The 20,560-nt window shown below is 42.1% G+C and overlaps 1 protein-coding gene across 1 annotated transcript in view; it reads right to left on the bottom strand.

Moving 5' to 3' along the window:
• Positions 1-20,560, bottom strand: part of Dnah12 (dynein axonemal heavy chain 12) — a 151,962-nt gene that overhangs the window by 13,226 nt on the left and 118,176 nt on the right. The window contains 11 exon segments of the mRNA XM_032919024.1: positions 248-481; positions 1,853-1,990; positions 4,289-4,429; positions 4,633-4,886; positions 5,262-5,412; positions 8,424-8,568; positions 11,217-11,375; positions 14,047-14,187; positions 15,498-15,670; positions 18,229-18,421; positions 19,979-20,171. Of these exon segments, the coding sequence (XP_032774915.1) occupies positions 248-481; positions 1,853-1,990; positions 4,289-4,429; positions 4,633-4,886; positions 5,262-5,412; positions 8,424-8,568; positions 11,217-11,375; positions 14,047-14,187; positions 15,498-15,670; positions 18,229-18,421; positions 19,979-20,171 (1,922 nt within the window).

The following is a 20,560-nucleotide window of genomic DNA, read 5'->3' as shown; positions in this document are numbered from 1 at the left end:
ATTATACGAACAAAAAAATGAGTCTGAAAGGTCATTAAAATCTTGCTTGCCTAAACTTGTACATTACAGGGTACTACTCACCATTCACTTAAATCTCTCCCCCCCCCCTCCCCTCCCCCCTTCCCCTTTCCCCACCTCCATCTCTCTCCCTCTCCTACCTCTCCTCCCTTCCCCCCCCCTCTCTCTCTCTCTCTCACACACACACACACACACACCTGTCTTATCCAAGCTTCTGGACACAATTTACCTTAATGAATTCAATGTACTCATCATAAGTGCCTTTGGGAGGCGCAAAGTAGTTTCCACTGGGAGAGAACTTGTAGTGAGGGTTTTCAATGATTGATGAGTTGTAAAAGTCAGCCAGCATGGTTAATAGGAGGCGCCGGTCCCAGTCATCTGTCACTCTCCCTCCATAGTTACACTCCCCAGTCAGGTAAGAGATGGCTTCGAATGGGATTGTGTCATATTCGTTTATAAACAACTGAAGCAAAGATAGAAGTGAGAAAAGAAAAATTTAAACCTTTCACTTCATTTCAATGTGAAAATGGCAGTCTTCTTTTCTTTTCCCACCTATGCAGAAATGGGGGGTGAAGAATTATTATGGGAGCTAGGGAATGTCTGGTATTCAGTATTTGATTTGGAATTACTTTTTCTCCATTCCCCATTTTTTCTGATATATAAATCTATTGCTATTTATTTACTCGTATGCTATAGTCCTGGCTGGCCTCAGACTCATGCTAATAGACCTGTTTCAGACATTTATTTGCTGAGATGGCAGGAGTGACCACCATTCCTGGTGTATGTTAATGTATGTGCATATGTGCACGTGTGTGTGTGTGTGTGTGTGTGGGCGCGCGTGTGTGCGTGCTGCAATGCTATGTTACTGGCTGAGAGAGTTTTGCCTGTCTCTGAATTATAGAATAAATGGTTGAGCCCAGTTAAAATAAGTCTTGTTTAAGATTCCCATGTTTGCAGGGGAAGAGAGTTGTGAAGAGATTTGAGAGAGGACTGAGAAAGACAGAAGATTATTCTTTGAGGGAAAGAATTTTGTAATATGTGAAAATATTTTCCCTTTAGGGAAGGACATATGCATGTTTGTTTGGGTCTCCCCAAGAGAACAGAATGTTAAATTTGTACCATATGCAGGAAATGGAGACACTTTCCTGTTGGTTACTCACTCAGCTGTGAGTTCTGGTTCTTTGGAGAGAGGCCCCTGATAGAATGACCAGATGAGGGTGGTTTAGACCAGTCTCTCCCAGTCTCCACCCCTAAAGGTGTGAAGGTGGATCTAGCTGGTGCCTGTGGACTTCAGTGTTGGTGCTGGGGAGATTGACCGCGGGAAACGCTCTCTGCGGCCTGGCAGACGTCCAGTTCTTAGTCGGTTGCTTACAGGTTGGGTGGCAAATATTTTAAGTAAAATATTCTCTGCATTGACCGCTAGTTTCAAAATCAGTGTTGAAGTCAAGGTCTTTCGGCACGTATTGCGATTTGCAAACACAGGTTCCCGATTCAGCCTACATTACAGTTTGAAAGTGGGGATTTCAGCAGCTGTATGGATTCTCACAGTGCAGGACTTAGTTCAGGAAGGTTTCTCATTCGTTATTTTTAAAAGATTTGATAAAATACTAACAATTTATTTTTAACTCTTTTTTCCCCCTCTCAGTGCTGGGGACCAAACTTGGGGCCTCATGTATATTAGGCAAGCATTCTACTACTGAGCTACATCTTCAGCTAAGTATTAATAATTTCTATAAAATAATCTTTATTATAATGTTCGGCATAAATACCGTTAACTGTGGCCAGGGGCTGTTAAGCAGTGATCTTCAGAAGTGCTGGCTCTGTCTTATCTTACCTGCAGCTGCCGGATACTGATGCGTAGGTCAGACTCATTAAATCCATATGGAATATTCCAGCCTAGAGGACCGAATTTCTTTCTCTCTTGAACAAGGGCGTGAAAAAAGCAAACTCCAAAAAGCAATTTCTCCCATGCCTTAATGCAAAAATTGTACAAGAGAAAAATCTGATTAGATTTCCATCAGTAAAACTAGAAAAATAGATGACCTTTTCATTACCAGGGTCTATAGTCAGATGTCCTTTCAGACTTCTATTTTAAAAAGGCATGTATCTAAAGACATACTTTCTATAAAAGCATTCGTCTTATGCTTAATTCAAATATCTAACACTAAGCAAATTATAATAGTAAATGCTACTAAAATACAGATAATTAATATTTTCTAAATGTGTTGGTTAATGGTACCTGATATTCACAGCTGTCTTTAATCCCAGCAGTCAATATTATCTTGTAGATTTGTGGGCATGTGCTTCAGACTATAAGTGCAAAAGAATGACTAGTGAAGAGAATGTGACTAAACTCCAATGTACAGTTCCCAGTGTTGCTTCTTTCCTTTCAGAGAGCCTTGGTGAAAGCATTAGTTGACCTATTCACGCTGTCTTCCAGTATTCATTATGGATGCCAAGTACATGCCTCCTGTACCAGCGCTCTGTGGCATGATCACCATCTCTTTAGAACCCACACAGTAGATTGCAAGCATTTGAAACAGAAACCTAAGGGTTCTTTGGAAAGTCAGTTGAATGGTGTTTTGCTGGGGCAAACATGTGAAGGAATGTTTCATTAAAGTGGACACTGGAGTGACATGCTAGCGACATGCATGTACTGGTCCGCCTTACACTGCATAGTTGAGCTGCATTTGTTAAAGTGGACACTGGTGTGACATGCTAGCGACATGCATGTACTGGTCCACCTTACACTGCATAGCTGAGCTGCATTTGTTAAAGTGGACACTGGAGTGACATGCTAGCGACATGCATGTACTGGTCCGCCTTACACTGCATAGCTGAGCTGCATTTGTTAAAGTGGACACTGGTGTGACATGCTAGCGACATGCATGTACTGGTCTGCCTTACACTGCATAGTTGAGCTGCATTTGTTGGGACTCCATAGAGAGAAACACACCAAAAACTTCCTATGGTGTGGTATAGTTTCTTGCTGCTTCCACAGACTCGGGCTGATGGACAGAGTGATGTCAGCTGAGACAGAATTGTGCCGAGACAAGACACATACTGAGGCAAGACCCAAGGAGGGCACGTGATGTTTACGGGGTATGAATAGGACTTCATGAATAGTACATTGTCCACTGAGCATATTTCCCTCAGACCCCCACTTCTGCTTCCCATGATCCTCCCCAGCCTGTTTTATTCCCTTTTATTTCCCTAGATATCTTTGCTTCTACTTTGATGTCACAATTTATTTTATAAAATAGAGGAGACCAAATTACAGAAAAATTTTGATCTGGCTTAGTTTACTTAGTATGTTTATACATTGTCTATCCATTTTTCTGCAAGTGACACAACCTCACTCTTCGTTATGGCTGAAAAGCCCACTGTGTCTGTGCACTGCAGCTCCACAACTTATCTATTGAGCAGTGTTGCAGTAAACATGTGTGCAGCTGTCTCTGTGATGTGTTGACGTGGAGCCCTTTGAAGAAAGATCCACATGTGTTGTATGGTAGAGCTACTTTTATTTCCTTAAAAAACATTTTTCTTAAAAAAAAAAAGACTTATGTATAATGTACGTGTCTGCTCCCCTGTATGTGCAGTGCCCATGAAGACCGGAAGAGTCCATTGGATCCCCTGCATATGGCAGTACGGGTGGTTGTGAGACACCCTGTGTGGGCGACTCAGTTGTTCCCCAGCCTTTTGTTTGTTTTCTAAATGGCTGCCATTCTAACTTGGGTCAGAGGAACCCCTAATGTAGTTTTAACTTACGTGTCTCTGATAACTAGTGAGGTTGTGCATGTTTTCATCTTTATTGAATGTTTGCATTACACCCTTTGTCCATTAGATCATTGATTGACTGAGTTGTTGAATTTCTTGTTGAGCTTTCTAAGCTGTTTGTATGTTCTAGATTCATTCTGTCAGCTACGTAGTTAGCAAAGGTTTTTCCCACTCTCTAGGCTGTCTCTTCAGTTAGCTGTTTCTTTTCTGCTTTGATTCATTAGGAGTGGGTTTTTGTGGTTGATGTAATTTAAAACTCTTTTGGCCTTTAGTTTATAAACTAAACTATATTCACTCAAAAATTATTTCAGTATTGACTATGTCATAAGCAGAAGGTAGACCATGGGGGATAAAATGATGAATCAGGTAGAAACAATTTCTACTGCACTAGGAAACACACCCAGTTTAGAAAACACACTAAATAAAAACCTTATATCAACATATTTAACTACTATAAGAACAAAACTGGAGAGTGTTGAAGGCTGCACGTTACCAGTTCTTTGCCGGGGCATCCATTGAAAAACTCAGGATCAGAGATTGGATCAGAGAGATATGACTGAAGGAGGTTCAGCCGGAGGCCAGTGGGGGGCTCATTGGTCATCTTCACGCCGTTCTGTAGAATTGTTACTGGGAACTATGACAAAGCAAATGGAGAGTATTATGCAAGACAACCGTCTGGGGCCATAAAAACGCACACACCAGTGCATTAAAAAATAAGTACAGGTTGCGGAATATATGCAAGTCTCTACGGTTACGAGTTTAAAACTTAACTGAGAAATACAGTATAACAGACAGCTAAACAAAGGAACTGGACCTCGTCACAGGAATTAAACATACTTTTGGAGATGGATAGCTTGTGAGCCAAAGCCTAAAGGTTGGATTGCAGATTTCAGGCGAAAAATCTTCACAGATTTTTTCCAATGTGGGCATCCAGGAGACAGCGAGATGACAGTTTTGTAGACAAACCCAAGTTCCTTCTTCTATTGCTGCTGTAATCATTTTTGTTGCTACTGGTCCTTGCCCTTGTCCCAGTGAAATCGCTTGAAATTTATTTCCGGACATAGATTTATCATTTGCAAATTTCAGCAGGCCTGCAAAGGGCAAAAATAGATGACGACTTCTTCTTCCTCTGTTCTGGCTTATAGTTCCTGAAACTTTCTGCCTACCTTTACCTGAACACCACACTTGCTGATGAATTTACAGTCACGTAACAATGTATATTGAACAAAGTATTTTAGTTATATCAAAGACTAGAATATATGCTGCATACACACGGTGCATTTATACAGTCGCATGCAAAACATACACAGAGACTAAACTCTGTGTGTGTGTACGTGTGTGTGCATGTGTATTTATGTGTGTGTGTTTGTGTGTTTTTGTGAGTGCTTGCATGTGTGTTTGTGTGTGTGTGTGTGTGTGTGTGTGTGTGTGTGTGCGTGTGTGTTAATTATAGTACATATACTTACTGGCCATTGGATCTGCTCCAGGAGACAGCACAAAAATTAAAGGGATGGTGCAATTTGAATCCAAATAACTCTTTGTCAAGTCAAATGGTGGAGGCTCTACAAATTTCTTCCCTAGTTTGTCAGTCACATAATTTGTAATAGCTGGGGTTATCTGGGAATAGAGAAGACATGGTCTTTTGAGAATGTTTTGCTGCATAGCAAAGATTTATTGAAAAACTCAAAATGTTAAAATTCAAGCATAATTGCCAAAGGCATGCAATGTACCATAAGAGCACTAATTTCCCTGATGTGAAAAGAAATAATCTGTAGATTGACAGGACGAGGAAGACATTCTAAAGGACAGTGGACAAAGGCGAGAACCTGTTTACAGAGAAAGAAACACTAGTAAATCTCAAACATAGGAAGACCCGTCTCAGGACTGGAGAGATGGCCCACAGTGAAGAGTGCTTGCTTGTCTGCTTGTCTTCCAGAGGACCTGAGTTCTTTTCTAGCATCGACATCTGTCAGTTCACAGCCATCTGTAACTCTAGCTCCTGGGGAGCCAGCACCCTCTCACCCTCTTCTGGTTTCTACAGGCAAACACACGCACACACACACGCACACATACACACACACACACACACACACACACACACACACAGTACACACTCTCTCTCACATACATATGTAAAATATTTTTTAAAAAACCCTTAAAAAATAAGATCTTTTCATTTATGGCAAAAACTGAAAACTCTCAGTCATTTTTGTGTTCTTTAGGTAATAGTGCCCCATGTATTTCTCAGCATTTCTTCTGGCTAATGTCACATATGACTGTTTTAGGTAGAAAGACACAAGTATAAATTACTACTATTGTTTATTTTATTTTATATACTTATGTGTTGTTGTATATGTATTGTGTAGGTTGGAGGATAACTTGTGGGAACTAGCTCTCTCCTTCCACCGGGTGAGTCCTAGAAATCCAACTCAAGAGCACTGGGTTTGGCAGCAAATGCCTTGCATTACTGAGTCATCTCATTAGCCCACAGGTAAAAATTACATATATTATTGCCGGACCATAGTTTTATAAGGATGTTTGCTTCAATGCCTTCTTCTCACAGATGTAGTGTTCATGAGGAAGCTTCAATCTTGCTGACAAAGAGGCTTTTCTAGATGAGCAAAAGAACCTGAATTTCTAGATGATCTTGAAAACAAAGTAAGCCTAGCAGGGTAGCCCCAGAGGCAGGGACCTGCTGCGGTTCCAGAGCAAACAGTCTCAAATAAGAACAAGTAGAGGCAGAGGACTGGCTTAGCAGTTAAAAGGACTTTTCACCTTTGCAGTCTCCTGGGTTTGGTTCCCAGCACATACATGGTGGCTCACAACCACCTGCAACTCTAGTTCCAAAGCATCCAACGCCCTCTTGTGACCTCCATGGGCACCAGGCATGCACACAGTGCAAATTACACATCATACATGCAGGCATGCACACAGTGCAAATTACACATCATACATGCAGGCATGCACACAGTGCAAGTTACACATCATACACCAGGCATGCACACAGTGTAAGTTACACATCATACACCAGGCATGCACACAGTGTAAGTCACACATCATACACCAGGCATGCACACAGTGCAACTTACACATCATACATGCAGGCAACATGCTCATGTGCATAAAATAAATAGGAAGGAAGGAAGAAAAAAAGGAGGGAGCTAAATACAAGCAAGTACATTAAGGGGCCTTTCCATTTGTCCTGGGCTGTAGAGAGAGAAGTTGATCTCTAAGCAGTTGTATTTCGGTGTCTTTGTTAGAGTGGGTTATTTTACACTAATAGTTATTATGATAAAGTATAAATTATAACCATACTTAGATCTATTATTTTGCTTCTCATGCTGCTGCATAAACAAGCAAATGACTTCTTTTAGGGCCATAATACCCAAGCATTGGTCAGATAGTAGTCCACTCTTTGTTACTAGGACATTTAGCAAGATTAAGATTTAAATCCGTAGATTAAATAAAGCTAGCTTCCCACTATAGTGTAACATGGGTAGGCCTCATCCAACCAATGAGATAGATTAGAGGACAGAAAGGCGCGGGGACAGAGATCTTCTCAGACACCTCGTGTGTCCGAGCAGCATGGTCAGTGCCCCCCTGTGTCTTAGTTCTCCCAGGACCCCTGCTGAGCTGCCTGCTTGATCCCCTCCTTAAATTCAACCAGTTTCTCTCCACCCTGTGGGTTCTGTGCTTTCGGAAATTCCTACGTGACACATGTTTTAACTCAACTTTGTTCAACCCAGTTTGTAGAAGTTGATTGACTGTATAATACTCGCCATGCAGCACTCTAAGTCTTGGAGATTTCCAGGAGAACAAGCTGTGGGCTCCCGGCGTCACTAGTTCCCTTGTCTTGCTAGGGAGACCCTAAGAAATAAGCAAGTATTGAGTGTTCTAGGGGGTAAGTTCTAGGATGTGGGACTAACGCCAGTGCCCACCAGAGAGCCAATCAGCTAAGCACAAATGGGTGTGGCCAGAAGAGTCTTACGGGGTCAGTTCAGCAGAGTTTTTTGTTCTTCAAGAAGAAATTGCCCTTAGTTTACTTGTTAGCTTTATGAGTTTACACAACTTTTAAATATCTTAGCACTTAGCTTACATAGACATTGCACAGCATTAAAAGACAAACATTCTAGCACTTAGCTTATGTAGACATTGTACAGCATATAAAGATACTTCCTTTTCCATCCTAATTCTATATGCTTTCTGCATTTAAATTTTATAACATTTCTCTTTTTATTTAGGATTTTCGAAGCAAGGTCTCACTCTGTAGCCCAGGCTAGCCTGGAACACATAGTGGTTTCTCCTGACTCCCTAGTGCTGAAATCACATTTTCTATAAGCAAGACCCAAAAACATGAGTTTTTACCCCCTATTCTTTCAACTCTGGCTAAAACTGTAAAAAATAAAGAAAGAAGGAAAAAAGAAAAGAAAAAGAAAAAATACACTTCCCTTTGCTTATTTCTGTCTAGATTTTCAGTACCAGTAACAGAGGAAGAGTCCAGTTTCACTATTTTTCGGTTAAGAGGCCCACCATAGACTACAGTATCATTACGCAGCACAGAACTACTGTGTCTAGGACTGGGACGTCATAAACTGCATTGTGTCTGGATTTCAAATCTGTTTTTTTACCTTATCAGGCCTTAGACAGCGAAGAATTATTATTTTCTGCAGCTCGTTCAGCGTCTTGTCCATTGATTCTGGAAGTTTCATATTGTGCGGCTCTTTACTGTTGTAAATATCCTCCCACTCATGTATGTGATTACAAAAATGCTCCCTAGTAGGAATAAAAGAGGGCTTGTGTTCCACTGAGAAATATTTTGAGATGATTGAGCAAGGGAAGGAATAAGGCAGCAGGGGCCCATGTTAAAATCACCAGGCTACAGGAGTTGTTTTGAGGGAGGCGGAGAATGACTATCTAGGAACAGACAGACACAAGCTTCCGGGGGAGGAGGAGAGGATGAGGGAACAGAAGCCGGAACCCTTGGATCAGACAACACAGATGTTGAGAGTTAGGGTCTGGGTCTCCGATGGCCTCTGCAGGTCGCTGGCCCCAGGGCTGACAGATTCGGCTGAATGAAGTCAGAGGCACCTCAGGATTGGTTCAGTCCTGAAAAGGACTGCCACTTTTTCCTGCTCTCTGGATATAAGCATTATAATATCCCCACAAAAGAAGAGCATCAGGTTTGAAGAAATGGAGAGAGAGGAGCAGAGAAATAAAATAACCAGAGCGGTTTTGTTTTTGATTTTCATTGTCATCAGTGACTAGCCCCTGTGCTGAGTTAGAAAGGCCCAGAGTCAGATCCCAGGTCCATCTGAACTGGCAAGTGACCAGTTTAACCTCACACTGGCAGACATCACCCCCGACCAGCTTTCCTCAAAGAAGAGACTCCAAGGAGATGACAGTTACCTAAAGAGTTCTATGTTCATCACACGTGTACATCAGCACCTCTGCTTCATCAACTTGGAATGCATTGTGTTCTGGGTGTCACTGGAGCACTTGGATGTCCGTGCTCTATTGTCCTGGCCTTCGCAGATGATGAGGAACTTTACTGCTAACTTGGGATTAAAAACCATAAAAGGGGAGCTGGAGAGATGGCTCAGTGGTTAAGAGCACTGACTGCCCTTCCAGAGGTCCTGAGATCAATTCCCAGCCACAACATGGTGGCTCACAGCCATCCACGGAGGGATCTGATGCCCTCTTCTGGTGTGTCTGACAGTGACAGTATACTCACATATGTATAAAAAAGGGTAAAGCGACTGAAAACAGACAGTCACTCGGGGTTTAACTGAACTGGGTGTGAACTTCCCGCAGCAGTGAGACCATTACAGGTCTGAGAAGTGTTGCCGCTCTAGAAACCAAGAGGTGAGTTATAGTTCTAAACCTGCAGTCCCCTTCTGTGTGATGTGGACTCCTGCCTCCCAGATGAAGGCAATTACCCATGAGGGCCAGGCTGCACGCCGAAACTGAAGTACTCGTTCGTCTCCCAAAAACCCTCATGAAGATTTCTTTGGACCACGTTGCAGGACTGGAGCAATGGTTGGGAAGACACACCTGGACCCACAGTGACAACAGGAGACAGGGGATTGGTCAGGTAGTGTAGGACAGGGACCTTGGTTTCTGTGTACGGTCAGAAGCTGGAAACAGTGTTGGCTCTGCTCTGGCTAGAGGCCAGGAAAAGGAGGGTGGGCTTTCTTCCTGCTTTGGTTTCTTACCTTCTTTTTCCTAAGTGCACACTGTTGCCAGGAAACTGTGAGGCATCTGGAGACACTGAGGCTGAGTGGACTGACCAGCTAATCTCTCACTGTCTCAACATCATTTCTTCTACAAGCCGGATAAAATCCTCCTGGGCTATCAGTCAACAGCAGCCTGTTCCCTGGGGGTCTGCTCCTGCTGTTCAGGAACCCTGCCTTCTTTCTGTTAAGATCCCCACTAGGGTCTCCCCTAAAACTTCTAAGGCCCCTTCTGGGACTAAGGAATTCCATTTTTCAAGTTTACAAGACAAGAACCTGGAACCACTGACTCTGGAGAAGTCTGTGAGCTTATTTACCCTGAGGCTAGGATGCTCTGTCACACTCAAAAACCCTTCCTTTTGACCGGGTGACTGGGTCTTCACCGGCCCAGTGTCACTGGAACTAATTAATTACACACACATCTTGTCCCAAGTCTTCCCCCGTAGACCTAGATCCCGTATCAGTGCTCTGAATAATGACTTGGGAGGGGAGCTACTGGACCCCTTTGTTTCTCTTCCCAGTGTGGCCACACGGTCGGTCAGCTCTCTCTTTCATTGGTATATTGGGATGACAAAGCTGCAGGAGACCATGGCTTTGTGTGTGAAGTGTTACATTATGTGAGGAGCCCGACTTTCTACTATAGCCAGTAAACCAGATAGAATCACGGAAAACTTTTAGAATACAAATTTTTAAGTCACCATTCAAAGCTAAGTGTTGGGAGCCATTTTGCTGATTCTCTGAAGCAGAGAGAGAGAGAGAGAGAGAGAGAGAGAGAGAGAGAGAGAGAGAGAGAGAGAGAGAAGTGTCTGCCTGCCAGGCAGAGCCGAGGCAGGTCAGAGGCATGGAACGACTAGAGGGTGCACGCCTGAGGCTCAGGACGAGGGGCTGAAGATTCTGTTGACCTTGTGGAAGGAACAGAGGCTTTGGGGTGGGAAGGGATGTCTCGGGTACACTTTAGTAAATTGTTTGCTGGCTTTGTGTGGCTTTGTTTTTCAAGACAATGTAAAGCCTAAGAGAATTAAACTCAGGGCTGCAGCAGCACTGACTGGGCAGCCCTCCGGATTTCCAACCTTTGTCTTGGAGTCTTCCTTTCTTTCTTTCCCGTAACCATCCTCACTCCCCCCTCAGAGGACCATTCATTTGGTACTGGCCAGACACAGACAGTTAAGTCACCAAATGCACACGGTTTACCTGAGTCCATGGAAGACTGGGAGTTCACTTGCTCGACAGATCTCCTCCCAGCTTTTATCCTGTAGCCAGTTTGGATCAGGATTCTTTTCAGCACTCTTAAGACTTACTCCTCCAGTTAGAAGAAACATCAGTTCCTGGTATTCAATATCTTTCTTGGCCCTGTGTTCCCAAACAATAAGCTGTTGTAAACTGCTGATGTTCACATGGGACACTATCTTCATTCCTGTGTCAGCCTCAGAAATGCTTTCTGCCAGGGGCCCTCAGTGGCCACACTGGGTTGGGACTCAGTAGGTTTTCACTAGTTCTGGCCCTCTGCTACTCTTAGTCCTATAGCAGCCTGCCTGCGGGAGCCCCTCCTCACCCTACCCCCACACCTCATAGTAGACACTGTGCTTGGCTAGGATCCAGAGAAGGCAGCAGCAACCATGGAACAGAATCAACATCCAACCAAGACTACATACCAACCCAAGTGAAATTAAACCGGAAGTGGGAATTTTAGGATGTCAAAACCAAGAGGAATGGCTCACCAGAGCACAAGACACAGAAGAGAGGATCTCAGGCCTTGTAGGCAAGGTAGAGGGAGGATAGCTCAGCCAAAGAAAATGTCAAATCTAAAGAAACTGAGGCACAAAACATCTAGGAAACATGGGACACGGTGAAAAAACCCAAGCCTGTGACTAACAGGAAGGAGGAATGAGATGAAAAGCAGGTTAAAGGCAGAGAAATACATTATTAACACATAAAAGGAAAACTCCCCAATCTAACAAGGAGGTTACAAGAAGCATACAGAAGGCCAAGTAGACAGGACCAGAGGAGAAATTCCCCAGGACACACCATCATCAAACACTGGGTGTGCAGAGCGAGGAAAGGATGGTGGAACTTGCTAGAGGAAAGCAGCAGCATCTAAAGGCAGAGGAACACCTGACTTTAATGGGTAGCACCATGTGGACTAAGGTAAAGCATGGCGTCTACATAGGTCCTGCCCACAGATCTTTTGCCCCTGGCTTAGTCCTAAATGTAAAGGGAAAATAATGAAGTTTAAAGGTAATTATGATTTTTTTTTATAATAGTTGACTGACGGCAAAGATCTTCAGTAACCAAAGACTATAAACCAGGTAATGTTAAAATTAAGAATTCGTGTTAATTAAGAGAATTAAGAGAATGAAAAGCATTCTAGATACTGAATGACAATGACACATGGTTAGTAGGCTTGGATCTAGATTATATGAAGAACCATGGAAGTCAATTAGACAACAACAAAATCCCAACCGAAACAAAGGAAAGTGATACAAATAAATTTCAAAAAAAAACAAAAAAACAAAAAAACCCAAACCCTATGTGTGTGTGTGTGTGTATGTGTTGTGTTTGTGTGTGTATATGTGTATGTTTGTGTATATGTGTGTTGTGCTGTGTGTATATGTATGTGTTGTGTGTGTATGTGTGTGTTGTGTTGTATATGTGTGTGTGCTGTGTGTGTATGTGTTCTGTGTTGTGTGTATATGTGTATGTGTGTGTGTTGTGTGCATATGTGTGTTGTGTATGTGTGTGTTGTGTTGTGTGTATATGTGTATGTGTGTGTGTTGTGTGCATATGTGTGTTGTGTATGTGTGTTGTGTTGTGTGTGTATGTGTATGTGTATGTGTGTGTTGTGTTGTGTGTATGTGTATGTGTGTGTGCTGTGTGCATATGTGTGTTGTGTATGTGTGTGTGCTGTGTGCATATGTGTGTTGTGTATGTGTGTGTTGTGTTGTGTGTGTATGTATATGACTTGACATCATTAATCATCACAGAGATCATGCTTAAACAACAAGGAACAATGCTTGTCACATACTAATATGTATTTTGAAAATGACAATAGATGACACATACCCATAATTCAGCACTTGGGAGACTGAAGCAGAAAGGTTGAAGGTTCAAGGCCATCTACTTAGGATGAGTATTAAAAAGAGTATTTTGGGTGATATGCACTTTTGGTGCAGACCTACAACAATAGGAGCTTGCACTGTTAATGGGATATAAATGGGAACATCTTGCAAGTTTCTTTCTAACTCACTTCAAAAAAGAAGTGTATGCATGAGAGCCCCAAGGCCTTCATACAGCAGTGTTTGTGGTGCTGTTATTTATAACAGTGCCAAACTGAGAACAGCTCAAATGTCCACCAAAACCTTAATGTATTCTTACAATGGAACACCACAAAAAAAACCAATGCAAACAATAGGTTCCCAGATGAATCTTTTTAAAGTTATGTTGATGGACCAACAAGATGGTTCAGTGGAAAAAGACACTTGCTGCCTAGCCCAGTGACCTGAGAGAGATCTCTAGGTCTCAAGTGATAGAAGGAGAGAAAGAACACACATACACACAAATGTAATAAAAACTTTGAATGATGAGGAAAAAAAACCCCTTCAGACCATCAAAGTCAACCTGGACCCTTGGGGCTTTCAGAGTTTGAACTATCAACCAAAGAACATACCTAGGCTGGACCTAGGCCTCCCGGCACATATGTAGCAGATGTGCAGCTTGTCTTCAGGTGGGTCCTGAACAACTGGAGCCGGGGCTATCCCAAAAGCTGTTGCCTGTCTGTGGAATGTGTTCTTCTAGCTGGGCTGCCTTGTCTGGCCTCAGTGGGAGAGGAAGCATCTAGCCTCTCAAAGACCTGAAGTGCCAGGGTTAGAGAGATACCTGGGGTTGGGGACCAGCTCAGAGGAGAAGGGGAAGGGGAGATGGGGGAAGGGTCGTGGTAGGGGGTGCGTGGGAGGGGGGCAGTGTGCAGAATGTAAAGTGAATAAGTAAAAACAATGAAGTTAATAAGGGAACACAAGTCACTTACAGGAGAAGATTAGCACATAACAAAAAGGAGAACAGCAGCTTGTCTTTCTCGAACAGAGATCGGCATATGTTACAATATAAGTTGTATGTGAAGTGGTCATTTAGATAGCGCAGGCGTTTTTCCAAAATTTTGGATCTGTTGCTAAAAGGCCAAATCAGAAAAATATGTTATTAAACAAGAATAGGGAAAGTAAAGTGACCTAGATTAACCTATAACTGTTCTAATTTTATTCAAGTTTTCATCACTAGAAGCATTTGCAATCACTCACATACAAATGTAAAACTTGCCACATGTGAGTAATTTCTAACTGTTCTAATTCCTCCAAGTCATCATGAAATATGTAAATGACATTTAAATTCCTCAGCCTGACCTTCCTCCATCATTACTCTACCAGGAGCTGACACAAAAAGAGATTTCTCATGGTATACATGTGGGTTCAAGTCACATTTTAATATTCCTTACCAAGGACAGAAGTTACTAAATGCAAGGCATTGTTCTCAACACTTTGAAAACATCTCACTTAATTCTCAGAATTACCAGAGGACATAAGTATAATCATCATTTTTGCTTTTATACAGATGGATACCGAGGCAATTACAGAAAGGGTAACTGACTTTTCTAAAGTCTTGTGGCTGGTATCAGGCAAAATGGAGATTGAGTGATATCAAAATGTGTATACACTCATTGTGACAGTTACACTTGCTGGTTAACTTGATTGACTCAGAATCATGGTTTAAGAATATCTGTGAGGGTTTTTAGATTAGGTTAACTGAAATGGTGGCATCAGTCCGTGGCTAGAGGAGGAAGAACTGAGCACCGGCATCCATCTCTGGCTTCCTCCACTATGGACATAATGTGACTACCCACCTCACACCCTTCCACCATGCCTTCTCCTCGCTGGACCATCTAAGTGAAACAACACAAACTTCCTTTCTTAGGTTGATTTTCCCAGGTGTTTCGTCCTAACAACAAGGAGAGTAACTAATACATTTATTAACCCATTAAAGTGAAAATCTCTAGTGAATGACTATAAATGTGGCACAGCCTTTTAGACACCTTAGAGCTGGAGAAAGACATCAGAATTTCAGCACAAAGAAGTCTTGAGCATCATTGGAGTGTTTAAAAGACAGAAAGAAGAGCCAGGTATGGTGGCACAGAGACAGAAAGATTGCCTCAAGTCTGAGCCTAGCCTGGGCTGATAGCAAGTACTAGGTCATCCAGGACTACACAGTGAGACCATCCCTCCATGCATAAATTTTAGGTATATGAAACAACTTTTTACAGGGGAAACTTTAGTTGTCTTTCCTTTGTTCTGTTTTTCCTTGTTTCCCTCAGTGATCTACCATGGGAACTCTAGAGCACTAACTAGAGACAATAATTACTTTTTCTAGTGGGAAGGATAGTGAAGAATCCAACCTGGGGAGACTGGAGGAAGCTGGGGGTCTGCTCACCTGTCGTGAATGGAGTTGATGTACAGGTTCACAAACCAGGTGAGGGAGTACTGGTACATAGGATCGATGTTGGCCAGGTCTGCAATGCTGAAGAATAACACTGACGAGTGTTTGGCGATGGGTCTGTACCCTTCTCGAGACTCTGCTATTTTGAGCTCTGTTTTTTCTGCAACCTGGCAGCAGAGAAGAGCCAAGGTGAATGAACAGGGATGGTCTCCATTGTGAGCTTTTCTTACAATGAATTTTACACACATTTGAAAAGCCCTTAACGCAACGACAAATTATAAGAACTTAATTCAAGTACATTCTACAGGAGAGGGGTTTCTAGCTAAAAGCTAGGGGGAAAAAAAAAGGAAAATGAAGGCTGAGGAAACTGAGAGGTAGGAAAGAGGGAAGGAAGAAAGACAGATCTTACACTCCTCTCTTGGAATCTTCATTAAATGGTGAAATAAAAATGTAATTTTTTTTTTAATTTTAGCTAGCCTGAATAGAGGTCTGTTCTTTGTGGATAAAATAATCGCAAATGACCTGAAAGTTCTGAACTTCAGCCCTGTCTGTAAGAAGGAAACAAAGTCAGCAGCAACTGAGAATTAATAGTGTTTTGTGGAAACCGTACTACTCCTACTTAAACCTTGGCCCACCTTTCCTTCCTTCCTCCACCCGCCTCTTTCTTTTCAGCGAGGCCACACGTGGGCAGGTGCTCCTGTGTTGTATAAGAAACCAAGCTGAGCAAGCTATGAAGGGTAGGGCACCATGCTCTTGGACTGCAACCTGCGAACCAAATAGACCCTTCTCTTCCCGTGTTGGTTTGAGGCAGTTTCACCACAGTAAGGGAAAGTAACCGGGGGTGTTTCTCCTCTCTCAGGATCATTTTTTTGAGGGTACAATGGGAAGTTCACCAGCGTTTCCTCTGCTCTGATGAACAGGAATTGGGAAGACAGACACCAGAGAGTATCTCAGACACGCTCTCGGGTATGGGCTGCTATAGAGTATTTCTCTAAGACACTGTCTTCTTTGGTTCTTTAAAAATGTCAAAAATGGGGGGGGGGATGACATCTGACAGAGAGGATCTTCACCAACGCATTATTACAAAACTGAATCTCTTAAAATTCTTGTCCCGGAGTGGAGCTGGAGATGCTGAGTGACCGATGCAGCCTCTGTTTTGGTTTCTTTAGATATAAGGATAGAGTGATAGGGGCTGGAGGGGTGGCTCGGTGGTTGTGAGCACTGGCTGCTCTTGCAGAGACCCTATTCCAGTTTCCAGCACCTAGACAGCAGTCCAAAACCATCTAACTCCAGTTCCAGGGCATCTCCTACTTACTTCTTGCCCCAGAAAAACACGAGGCATGCATGCAGTGGACAGATAGATATGCAGACAGAACACTCGTACACTCACGAAAATAAAAACAAAACTTAAAAAATTAAAATCATCAAAAAATATTTTTAAAGGAAAGAGAAAAAAAAAAAAAACAGTGAACGGATCAAGTAGTAAAAGCACTTCCTGCAACCTGGATTCCCTCTCCAGAGCACATGCAAAAAGGCAGCTGAGGTGGCTCCCAGCTGTAAGTCTAGAACGTCTATGGCAAAATGGGAGGCAGAGACAGGAGAGTCAGCTTAACATTTTTTTTTCCAGGAAAGGGTTTATTTGGGTTATGCTTCCATATCACTATTCATCACTGAAGGAAGTCAAAACAGGAACTCAAAACAGGGCAGGAACCTGGAGACAGGAACTAATGCAAAAGCCATAGCAGAATGCTGCTTACTGGCTTGTTGCACATGGCTTGCTCGGTCTGCTTTCTTATAAAATCCTGGACCAGTCAAGGGATTGCACTACCTACCAATAATGGGCTGGGCCATCTCCCATCAACCACTAATTAAGAAAACGTCCTAAAGGCTTGCCTACAGCCTTATCTTATGAATGCATTTTTTTTATCTTTATTAACTTGAGTATTTCTTATTTACATTTCAATTGTTATTCCCTTTCCCGGTTTCCAGGCCAACATCCCCCTAACCCCTCCCGCTCCCCTCAGCTTAACATTTATGTCAGGATGCAGCAGCAGAAAGCAAGGAAGATTTGGCTTCAGTAGGGTGGAAGGAGGGAGCCAGTGCTCAGAAGTTGGCCCCTGACTTCCACATATGCACTGCTGGCCTTTGCTTCATGTCTCATCTCATAAATAAATGTTCAGGGGGGTGGGGAAGAGATGTGCTATAAAAATAGTGCTCGCCTGTTGGATGAGTTTGGAATGTATCATTGGCTGTAGACCATCTGGCACTTATGTCTGTTCTCTTCCCCCTTCCCCTCTCTCCTCTCTCTCTCCCTCCCGTCCCACCTTCTCCAATAAACACACAGATGACAAGCTGGTGTCAGAACATCCCCTAGTGGTCCCAAGAACCACTCGGTGCTCAGGCACTCAGGACTTAATCTCCACACACCTCAGAATCCAAACACTAACTGGGGTAAGACAACTTTCAAAGCGCAGTTTCTAGATGAAGGGTCAACTAAGCAATCCTGACTGTGCTGCCTTCTAGCCAGTCAAGTCATTTCGCTTCTTCCGTGTATAGATAATGTATAGACTGAACTAGACGTAGAGAAATTCAAAGGTAAGACAATTGTCTTCTGAATTTAACATTGGTTTTGCTGTTCTCGAAAGCCTACTGCAGCGTTTCCTCAGGGACTAGAGACAAACTCAGATGCTAGGATCCAAACATTTCTAGGAGTCTTTATTTTCACCTGCTGTTTCTTCGTGATCTCATTCGACATCATTTTGGCAGAGTCTAAGACTTTTATCGCACTTTCATCTTCCAGAATGTTCCCTTCAGAACACGACAGTGTTTCTAAAATCCTTGTCTCGATGTCTTTGAGCTGCTTCTTGTTAGCTGCAGACTGAAGAATGAGAGCATTTCGCTCCTCCTCTAACTCGGGTCTAAAGAAGGATACAAACATTTACTGTAAATATGTGGCCTTCAACCTAACTTCTACCTAAATATTATGTATGACATTTTGTGAATATTTGACCTATTATATAGATGTAAAGAAAATGAATCAATTTTACTACAGTAAGGTGGAAATAGTTACAGCCTGTGATGGTGAGTTTTAATGGTTAACGTGATATAATCTAAACTTGCCTGGGAAGGGATTCTTAGTGAGGGATTATCTAGACCAGGCTGGCTACCACTTTATGGGTGGGCCCCTGAACTGTGACAAGGAGAGAGGGAGCTGAGAGCTGGTACACATATATCTATTGCTCTCTTCCCATAGCAGGTGTCACGTGACCCGTTCTCTCATGCTTGCTCCTGCTGCTGGGACTTCCCTGCTAAGGACTAAAAATGGGAACTGTGGGCTAAAATAAACCCTTTCTCCCACAACTTCTTTTTCGTCAACATATTCAATCACAGCAATAGATAATGAAAAGGCTCATACAAATATTGATTTGAGAAGCTTAAGCAGAGAAAATTCATTTGTATACTTAAAATGCGACAGCAACTCTAAGGACGTGTTGGATTATTCTTGTGGTTTTGCTGGTTATATATTGGAAAATAAAGGACTCCAAGTAGGAGGTTTCTTATCAATTCACAGGCTTTGTCACCAATAACTCTTCTAAAGTAACAGCCACCAGAAGGAAGACTGGTCTGACTGGCTTTTTAAATGAAAAGCAAAATTGACATTGAGCATCGGTGAGCAAAAATGGGGTAAAACTTCAGAGTAACACCATCTGCTATAGAGAGTACTGTAACATAGGTCTGGCTTATTTTTAAATCTTGGAAGTAATAAAGTTACTTTTATAACCTTTTAATTTGATTTCACTTAACAGACCACTTAATAAAGTCATATTAATATTCAACTCAAATCAATTATTTTCTTCCAGAAGCAGTTCTTTCTTGTAGCTTTTCTGGGTTTTGTTATTTTTTTCTCATTTGTAAAACAGTGTATGTTTAGTAATGGAAAAATACAAAACAAACCAATAAAACCATAAAAATTACCTATGCTCTTATATGTTAGGTAAAATAACTGATAATATTCAGGTATATTTCATCTGAATCCTTTCTTTTTTCATTTTGAACACAGATTCACCCATCATTTTTTAATACAACCTTATTTATAGCACATATGTAGTTTTATCTCCTATCTTCATACCCTCTCCTGAGAAGTTTCTAAAGTTAACATTCTGTATAGAAGTCTCTGAATATGCTTCTGATTTTACCCAGGGCCTGTGTTACTGTGGACAAAGTTCCTAGCTCAGTCTGACAGAAGTTATGGCATGTATTGTGAATCTCATTACCCATAATAAAAGACCGAAGTAACAAGACTTGGCTTAAAGGTTATTACTGAATGGCTATTTTTAATGACTACATAATTATCTAATGTATAATAACAAGATATAAAATTTTTCATTTCAATTCATTTCAAAATAGTCCCCAAACAAAAGTATGACTGGCCTGCAGATACTCTAACCCACATGAAGCTTCTGAAAAATACAAACCTCTCCTTGGCAACAACAATGCCTAGTAGCTGATCTTCCAGCCCTTCCGGAGTTATCATGAAATTGAGCAAAGACACTTTTGTAGCCAGTTCTGGCATGTAGTGTGGATTTCTCAGTTTTGTGGTGATATAAAATTTAAAATCAAAAGAATATTCAATAATGACTTCACCAAGTCTGATGCAGTCGATACCACCTATATTCCAGAAAAACAAAATAGATAACAAGTGAACCAAAGTTACTTAGTCTCTCTTCCTGTGCACTTCTAAGCCTTACCTAAGTTATAAGCAAAGAGTCTTAAGTAATTTGAGATAGAAAACCCGCTGTGACAAAAACCACTTCTGCAGAGGCAAATGTGCAAGTACATTCAATAGAACGCACTCTGTTGAAACATAGGACACTGTGTCAAGTGGTCATGGAACTTTAGAATCAAGGTACTTTTTGAGTCTGGCAGTGGTGGCACAGACCTTTAATCCCAGCACTTGGGGGAGGCATTAGTAGGAAGATCTCTGAGTTCCAATCCAGCCTGATCTACAGAGTGAGCTCCAGGATAGCCAAGATGTCACAGAGAAACCCTGTCTTGAA

Source organism: Rattus rattus, chromosome 13, assembly GCF_011064425.1.
Source record: "Rattus rattus isolate New Zealand chromosome 13, Rrattus_CSIRO_v1, whole genome shotgun sequence".
Classification (NCBI taxonomy): Eukaryota; Metazoa; Chordata; class Mammalia; order Rodentia; family Muridae; genus Rattus; species Rattus rattus.
This window is presented reverse-complemented; position numbering and strand designations above follow the sequence as displayed.